Source organism: Pollachius pollachius (genome assembly GCF_949987615.1).
Source record: "Pollachius pollachius genome assembly, chromosome: 17".
NCBI classification, from domain to species: domain Eukaryota; kingdom Metazoa; phylum Chordata; class Actinopteri; order Gadiformes; family Gadidae; genus Pollachius; species Pollachius pollachius.
The window spans coordinates 1059481-1069450 of record NC_136950.1 but is presented as its reverse complement, the minus strand read 5'-3'; the positions used below and the strand labels follow the sequence as shown (position 1 = coordinate 1069450).

The window sequence follows — 9970 nt, the reverse complement described above, 5'->3', positions numbered from 1 at the left end:
AGGACATCGCCATGGACCTTCCTCCCACCTCCTCTGAGCAGGACGCCTCCATGGACCTCCCTCCCCGCTCCTCCGAGCAGGACGCCTCCATGAACCTCCCTCCCCGCTCCTCCGAGCAGGACGCCTCCATGGACCTCCCTCCCCGCTCCTCCGAGCAGGACGCCTCCATGGACCTCCCTCCCCCCTCCTCCGAGCAGGACATCGCCATGGACCTCCCTCCCCCCTCCTCTGAGCAGGACGCCTCCATGGACCTCCCTCCCCCCTCCTCCGAGCAGGACGCCTCCATGGACCTCCCTCCCCCCTCCTCTGAGCAGGCTCAGGTAAGCACTAGTAAAGAGACTGTCCGACGGTTCCCATCTGAGCAGGCCTAGGCACTAATACAGAGACTGTTCAAATGACCTATGATGACCGTTATTCCTCTTGTACAAAGGATGTTTCCCACGTGTTGGCAAGCATTTTTAAAGATGCTTACACCAAAGAAGTCATTGGGAAAGATACTATTTCCAATCTGTCCAAGAGCAAAAGGGGCATATGTGACTACCATGAGGAATACGTTGAAGAGCTTGAACAGGTAGTGGAATAAGTCCATTCATCCCACATTCAATTAAAGCAAAAATAAATTCATCATCAGAGTCATCAGATAATGAATATAATCCTGCCCGTGTCTCCGGTACAGATCCACAGGGAGTACGGCCAGCGTATGGAACAGAACGATATGCTGGAGAGGCACCTCCTCCAGGCCAGAGTCCGGGCCTCAGAGACCCAGGACCAGGCCTGCCCGCTCGGAGGGGAGGGGGGTCTGTACGATGGCCTGGGACTCCCTTCAGGTGGGTCTCTAAACAGCTGGGAGTCCTACATTGTAGGTGAATGGTGGACATATGGATTTCAAGCGATTGCATACTTTTAATTTGTCAAGCTGAATAATGAGCCAAAGGTCTGTACAGAGTTACCGTGTCTTTCTCCTCAAGCCGTGTTATGTTTGGATTGTTTGTGCCTGGCTGTATCAATGTGTTGTCGTCTTCATCTTCATCATCAAAAAACGATACGTTTGAATGGACTTCGCTATCGGCCCACCTCCAGCAGTCAGGTCCACCTTGGTGTGGTGCGTGGACAACCACCTTCTGAAGGCCAACCACCTGATTGGTCCTCAGGACTACCATCCGAGACGGGGCCAGCCCAGCCGGGTGCCAGAAGGTAACCCCTGACCCCGTGCACGACCCTGTAGAACCTACCAGGGCGACCTCCAACCCTTCCCCTCTGACTCTATCCTTCCATCTAGTGAAGCCCTGCCTGGACTATGCCAAGCCCACCTTCAGCCACAGCATGCATGTGTGCAGAGAGCCCAAGGGCCACGCGGCTCTGAGCAGGCCCAGAGCCCAGCCAGGCCCCGTCCCTCAGGGGGGGTCAGAGCGCAGCCGGACCCTGGAGTCCAGCTTAGACCTCGTAGACCTGAAGAGGAAAAGTCATTCTGTGGTATGCTATGTGGTTTGTTTTATAGGAAAAAAGAATATGCATATATATATATTTTTTTAAATTATATATATATATCATGCAGTATACAATAGACAGCAAATCATACAACATATTCAAACCAGTGTATAAGATACATATAAAAGTGTTTCTGCTAAATTCTTCTTAGTAGAAGTCTTATGCTGGTCTTCTTGAGCAAGAATTATTTCCTCATAGTGCTGCGTATATGTTCTATATGCTGTTTTTTGGATGTGAAAACAACCTGCAGCTGTTTCCTGATGGAAAGGATGACAGGGGGCACCTGGTTGGTCAGAGGAGAAGGGAGTCCGTAAAGTACTACGTTCAATACCGACTGCAGCCTACCTGTAGGCTTCCTTCAATGAGATGCATCTTAGATCAAGGCTGATTCTGACCAAGCCAAACGAGGCGAGAGAGTGAGACTAAACTAGCATGATTTGATGACGGCGGCATGTGGCTCAGGATGTAGAGTGGGTTGACCTGTAACCGGAAGGTTGCTAGTTCGATCCCCGGCTCCTCCTAGCTGAGTGTCGAGGTGTCCCTGAGAAAGACACCTCACCCTGACTGCTCCTGACGAGCTGGCGGTCGCCTTGCATGGTTGACACTGCAGTCGGTGTGTGAATGTGTGTATGAATGGGTGAATGTATGTGTACAGAAAAAGCACTATATAAATGCAGCCTATTTACCATGACCAAGATGAAGGAAATGACGAGTGTGTTGAATCTCCAGCAGAGCTCCCGGGGATCGGAGCGGAGTCCTTCCGAGGCCAAGCGGGTCATCCCGTTGAGTGGCAGGAATCTAGCGAAGGACTTGGACGGGTTGAGGAAACTCAAAGAGCGGCAGAACTTCCTACGCAACCCCCGGTTCCTTCCCCCCCACATGAACTCTCTGGTCCGACCCCCGAGCGGAGCAGAGACAGGGCCGCTGCAGGGAGACTCGACACTGAGCCCGCTTAGGTACTGATGCTACGCTCGACATCAAACTACACCACACCGCTACACCCCAGCACAGACCACTGAGGTACTGATGCTACGCTCGACATCAAACTACACCACACCGCTACACCCCAGCACAGCCCACTGAGGTACTGATGCTACGCTCGACATCAAACTACACCACACCGCTACACCCCAGCACAGCCCACTGAGGTACTGATGCTACGCTCGACATCAAACTACACCACACCGCTACACCCCAGCACAGCCCACTGAGGTACTGATGCTACGCTCGACATCAAACTACACCACACCTCTACACCCCAGCACAGCCCACTGAGGTACTGATGCTACGCTCGACATCAAACTACACCACACCGCTACACCCCAGCACAGCCCACTGAGGTACTGATGCTACGCTCGACATCAAACTACACCACACCGCTACACCCCAGCACAGCCCACTGAGGTACTGATGCTACGCTCGACATCAAACTACACCACACCGCTACACCCCAGCACAGCCCACTGAGGTACTGATGCTACGCTCGACATCAAACTACACCACACCGCTACACCCCAGCACAGCCCACTGAGGTACTGATGCTACGCTCGACATCAAACTACACCACACCGCTACACCCCAGCACAGCCCACTGAGGTACTGATGCTACGCTCGACATCAAACTACACCACACCGCTACACCCCAGCACAGCCCAATGAGGTACTGATGCTACGCTCGACATCAAACTACACCACACCGCTACACCCCAGCACAGCCCACTGAGGTACTGATGCTACGCTCGACATCAAACTACACCACACCGCTACACCCCAGCACAGCCCACTGAGGTACTGATGCTACGCTCGACATCAAACTACACCACACCGCTACACCCCAGCACAGCCCACTGAGGTACTGATGCTACGCTCGACATCAAACTACACCACACCGCTACACCCCAGCACAGCCCACTGAGGTACTGATGCTACGCTCGACATCAAACTACACCACACCTCTACACCCCAGCACAGCCCACTGAGGTACTGATGCTACGCTCGACATCAAACTACACCACACCGCTACACCCCAGCACAGCCCACTGAGGTACTGATGCTACGCTCGACATCAAACTACACCACACCGCTACACCCCAGCACAGCCCACTGAGGTACTGATGCTACGCTCGACATCAAACTACACCACACCGCTACACCCCAGCACAGCCCACTGAGGTACTGATGCTACGCTCGACATCAAACTACACCACACCGCTACACCCCAGCACAGCCCACTGAGGTACTGATGCTACGCTCGACATCAAACTACACCACACCGCTACACCCCAGCACAGCCCACTGAGGTACTGATGCTACGCTCGACATCAAACTACACCACACCGCTACACCCCAGCACAGCCCACTGAGGTACTGATGCTACGCTCGACATCAAACTACACCACACCGCTACACCCCAGCACAGCCCACTGAGGTACTGATGCTACGCTCCAAGAACAGAGCCACCATCATACCATTATAGACACCACACTAGACACCACACCACACTAGACACCACACCACAATAGACACCACACCACAATAGACACCACACTAGACACCACACCACAATAGACACCACACTAGACACCACACCACACTAGACACCACACCACACTAGACACCACACTAGACACTACACCACACTAGACACCACACCACAATAGACACCACACTAGACACCACACCACAATAGACACCACACTAGACACCACACCACACTAGACACCACACCACACCACAATAGACACCACACTAGACACCACACCACAATAGACACCACACTAGACACCACACCACAATAGACACCACACTAGACACCACACCACAATAGACACCACACTAGACACCACACCACAATAGACACCACACTAGACACCACACCACACTAGACACCACACCACACCACAATAGACACCACACTAGACACCACACCACAATAGACACCACACTAGACACCACACCACAATAGACACCACACTAGACACCACACCACAATAGACACCACACTAGACACCACACCACAATAGACACCACACTAGACACCACACCACACTAGACACCACACCACACCACAATAGACACCACACTAGACACCACACCACAATAGACACCACACTAGACACCACACCACAATAGACACCACACTAGACACCACACCACAATAGACACCACACTAGACACCACACCACAATAGACACCACACTAGACACCACACCACAATAGACACCACACTAGACACCACACCACAATAGACACCACACTAGACACCACACCACACTAGACACCACACCACACCACAATAGACACCACACTAGACACCACACCACAATAGACACCACACTAGACACCACACCACAATAGACACCACACTAGACACCACACCACAATAGACACCACACTAGACACCACACCACAATAGACACCACACTAGACACCACACCACACTAGACACCACACCACACTAGACACCACACTAGACACCACACCACACTAGACACCACACCACAATAGACACCACACCACAATAGACACCACACTAGACACCACACCACAATAGACATCACACTAGACACCACACCACAATAGACACCACACTAGACACCACACCACAATAGACACCACACTAGACACCACACCACAATAGACACCACACTAGACACCACACCACACTAGACACCACACCACACTAGACACCACACTAGACACCACACCACACTAGACACCACACCACAATAGACACCACACCACAATAGACACCACACTAGACACCACACCACAATAGACACCACACTAGACACCACACCACAATAGACACCACACTAGACACCACACCACAATAGACACCACACTAGACACCACACCACACTAGACACCACACCACAATAGACACCACACTAGACACCACACCACACTAGACACCACACTAGACACCACACCACAATAGACACCACACTAGACACCACACCACAATAGACACCACACTAGACACCACACCACAATAGACACCACACTAGACACCACACCACACTAGACACCACACCACAATAGACACCACACTAGACACCACACCACACTAGACACCACACCACAATAGACACCACACTAGACACCACACCACAATAGACACCACACTAGACACCACACCACAATAGACACCACACTAGACACCACACCACAATAGACACCACACTAGACACCACACCACACTAGACACCACACCACACCACAATAGACACCACACTAGACACCACACCACAATAGACACCACACTAGACACCACACCACAATAGACACCACACTAGACACCACACCACAATAGACACCACACTAGACACCACACCACAATAGACACCACACTAGACACCACACCACACTAGACACCACACCACACTAGACACCACACTAGACACCACACCACACTAGACACCACACCACAATAGACACCACACCACAATAGACACCACACTAGACACCACACCACAATAGACACCACACTAGACACCACACCACAATAGACACCACACTAGACACCACACCACAATAGACACCACACTAGACACCACACCACACTAGACACCACACCACAATAGACACCACACTAGACACCACACCACAATAGACACCACACTAGACACCACACCACACTAGACACCACACCACAATAGACACCACACTAGACACCACACCACAATAGACACCACACTAGACACCACACCACAGTAGACACCACAATAGACACCACACTAGACACCACACCACACTAGACACCACACCACACCACACTAGACACCACACCACACCACACTAGACACCACGTTAAACGTTAGACGTTAAACCGAGGTCCTGACTCCCTGAGGTCATTAGACCCCAGGCTACTTATCGTAAAGAGGAGGGGTTTCCCCGGTGTCCTGGCCCAACCAGGCTCATTCACTCTCCCTAATCATCCTCCTGTATGATTGGCTGACTCATTAATTCCCTCACTCTCCACCTCCAGCTGGTGTGTGGTGAGCGTTCTGGTGCAGATTGGCTAGACACCACACTAGACACCACACCACAATAGACACCACACTAGACACCACACCACACTAGACACCACACCACAATAGACACCACACTAGACACCACACCACAATAGACACCACACTAGACACCACACCACAATAGACACCACACTAGACACCACACCACACTAGACACCACACCACACTAGACACCACACTAGACACCACACCACACCACAATAGACACCACACTAGACACCACACCACAATAGACACCACACTAGACACCACACCACAATAGACACCACACTAGACACCACACCACAATAGACACCACACTAGACACCACACCACAATAGACACCACACTAGACACCACACCACACTAGACACCACACCACAATAGACACCACACTAGACACCACACCACAATAGACACCACACTAGACACCACACCACACTAGACACCACACCACAATAGACACCACACTAGACACCACACCACAATAGACACCACACTAGACACCACACCACAATAGACACCACAATAGACACCACACTAGACACCACACCACACTAGACACCACACCACACCACACTAGACACCACACCACACCACACTAGACACCACGTTAAACGTTAGACGTTAAACCGAGGTCCTGACTCCCTGAGGTCATTAGACCCCAGGCTACTTATCGTAAAGAGGAGGGGTTTCCCCGGTGTCCTGGCCCAACCAGGCTCATTCACTCTCCCTAATCATCCTCCTGTATGATTGGCTGACTCATTAATTCCCTCACTCTCCACCTCCAGCTGGTGTGTGGTGAGCGTTCTGGTGCAGATTGGCTGCCGTGCATCACCCAGTGGGTGCTACACACTGGTGGTGGTTAGTGAGGTCGCCCCTTCACTGTAAAGCCTCTTTGAGTGTCTAGAAAAGCACTATATAAATTCAATCCATTATTATTATTATTATTATTATTATTATTATTATTATTATTATCACAAAACTAGACAACACACCACACCACACTAGACACCTCACCACACTAGACACCACACCACACCCCTATGGGAATTTCGGCAACAATCTGTTTGGAGACATTCTCTTCCGGGATACAAATATGGTGAATACATTTAAAAACGTTTTACCATTCCACCGCTGAGATATGAGCGCTCCCATATAAAAATAATTATTAGACCAAAACCCCACAATAACAATAGGTATCCACAGATACTATACTGTGAATTCCTTAATGAACAATTATCTCACCTTCTATTTTTTACCACACATTGTGGAATTTGATGAGCTGGTGAAAGCATGCCCATATGCTCTCATCATCTATAACAGCGGACTCTATTCAAGTTAAGAAACAAGGAAAAAATTAACTGAAAGGATAATTAGAGCCATTGATTTTTTATATTGCATAAGATAGAATCTGGGGTGAGGTTTATCTCAGTGCAAGGTGATTACATAACAAGTAAGGTCATAAATAAGTTGACTTGTTGCCTGTGAACAATTTCATTCTTCAATATACTGTCATATACTGCTTTTTTTGTGGTGTCGTCTTTGTCATCAGCACCACAGATGAGTCCGTTCCAGTATTTCAAGCCTACCCCCGAGTGGTGCTCTTCACTGAATACACTGTGGGGCAGGTGTACGAGGTATGTCTGAGTCAAGGAGCCACAATCCATCTGAATACACTGTGGGCCAGGTGTACGAGGTATGTCCTAGTCAAGGAGCCACAATCCATCTGAATACACTGTGGGCCAGGTGTACGAGGTATGTCCTAGTCAAGGAGCCACAATCCATCTGAATACACTGTGGGCCAGGTGTACGAGGTATGTCCTAGTCAAGGAGCCACAATTCATCTGAATACACTGTGGGCCAGGTGTATTTGGCTTCCTTCCACTCAACTCTGTGTGTGTTGATTAGTTAATGCTTCCTAACCCATCCTATTTAAAAGCATCCATATCCTTAAAACATTAACACCCACTTAATGGTGAAGGCAAAAGGCTCAGAGATAACCTATTGCCTCTTTCTTATTGGCTCAGACTGAGGCCCTGTGATGTCACGTTGTACCAGTTGGAATCAGTCTGTGTTTCAACAGAGTTGGTACTGCTGCATATGCAGTTTTACATTGCAATGGAAACCTTTATTAGAAAGGGTTGACAATGCTCTCAATTCCCCCTCAGACCTCAGTGGAGTTGAAGAACCTGACAGCCAGCTGCCGTCACGTCAGAGTGCTCCCTCCCACCACCACCTACTTCTCCATCGGCCTCGGTGAGGGATAGCCCTGGCCCTACCATCCTTTATGTTTTAATATCACACAGAGACTGGTTCTAATGCCCGTGCTAGCATTGGGAATGCTAATGTAAGGACCCATTTCTTTCCAGATTTTCCTAACATACTTTAAATTGCGCCATGCTGCACTTGAAGAAGTTAGCTCTGGCTGTGGTCTGTTTCTCGGAGTCTGTTTGTAGAGGGGAGCGACACCGAGCGCACCGTGACATGTGACCCGTGTCATGTGACCTGTGTCATGTGACCCGACAGGCCGGTTTCCTGGCGAGGGCGGCATGGTGGCCCCGGGGATGAGCTGTAAATACATGGTCCGCTTCGCCCCTGACTCCCTGGGGGACTACGAGGACTGCCTGCTGGTGGAGACCCAGGCCTCCTACCCCATGGTGGTGCCCCTGGTGGCCCGGCGCCCCGCCCCCATACTGACCTGTGAGTCTTTACCATCCAGCCAGTCAGGCACCTGCTGCTGGCTGTACACCTCTTAAGATCCCAACAGGACCACTGACGAGACGTGTTCAGGGGTCTGCCCACCGTTAGGGATGCCTAGAATCTAGGCGGTGGGCATGGGGATAGAACCCGGTACCTTATGGGCTGGGAATGGAACACCCTACCGCTATTATCCTGCCCTAGCCTCGTCCCAGCAGGCCTACACATAGGCCGGTAAACATCAGCCTCCTGTTGTTCTGGAGCCCGCTCTGAATGGTGGCTCACCATTGTTCTGCAGCCCTCACGGCAGAAGGTCCTGAGTGAAGTGGTGTTTGGGGTTCTCCGGTCCACAGTGCCCCGGGTCCTGGACTGTGGCTACAGCCTGGTGGGGGCGGTGAAGTTTGTGGAGTACCTGTGCTGTAACGAAGGCCTCAGCGCCGGAACCTTCTGCGTCATCCCCAGGAGCCAGTGGCCAGCCTCTAACCTGAGGGTAGGCCATGAGTCCTTTATCCAGAGCAACATGCAGGGGATTCAGACATCCCAGTACTGTTAGGCTGGAGTCCAGGTTATACTGCCCTACCCGAGCCTCCATTTGGTTGATGGTTCCACCCAGTTCTACTGCATCCCTGGAAACCATACGTTTGAACCTCGAAGATTACGATTTATACCTATGAATACGTATAAATGTGTATATGTATATATATGTTTATATATATATTTATTACGTATATTTATGTTTATATATATATACATTTATACGTATGAAT

At 50.6% G+C, this 9970-nt stretch overlaps 1 protein-coding gene across 1 annotated transcript in view; it reads left to right on the top strand.

Annotated features, from left to right (window-relative positions):
* Window positions 1-206: 206 nt before the first annotated feature.
* The window catches only part of dlec1 (DLEC1 cilia and flagella associated protein), a gene marked incomplete at both ends in the record, with an annotated part of 32598 nt that continues 22834 nt past the window's right edge, over window positions 207-9970 (top strand). Inside the window, 10 exons of the mRNA XM_079754950.1 lie at window positions 207-320; window positions 431-571; window positions 677-827; window positions 1081-1194; window positions 1280-1473; window positions 2218-2444; window positions 8059-8143; window positions 8675-8762; window positions 9033-9206; window positions 9557-9693. Coding sequence (XP_079611076.1) covers window positions 207-320; window positions 431-571; window positions 677-827; window positions 1081-1194; window positions 1280-1473; window positions 2218-2444; window positions 8059-8143; window positions 8675-8762; window positions 9033-9206; window positions 9557-9693 — 1425 coding nt within the window. The remainder of the gene's footprint in view (window positions 321-430; window positions 572-676; window positions 828-1080; window positions 1195-1279; window positions 1474-2217; window positions 2445-8058; window positions 8144-8674; window positions 8763-9032; window positions 9207-9556; window positions 9694-9970) is intronic.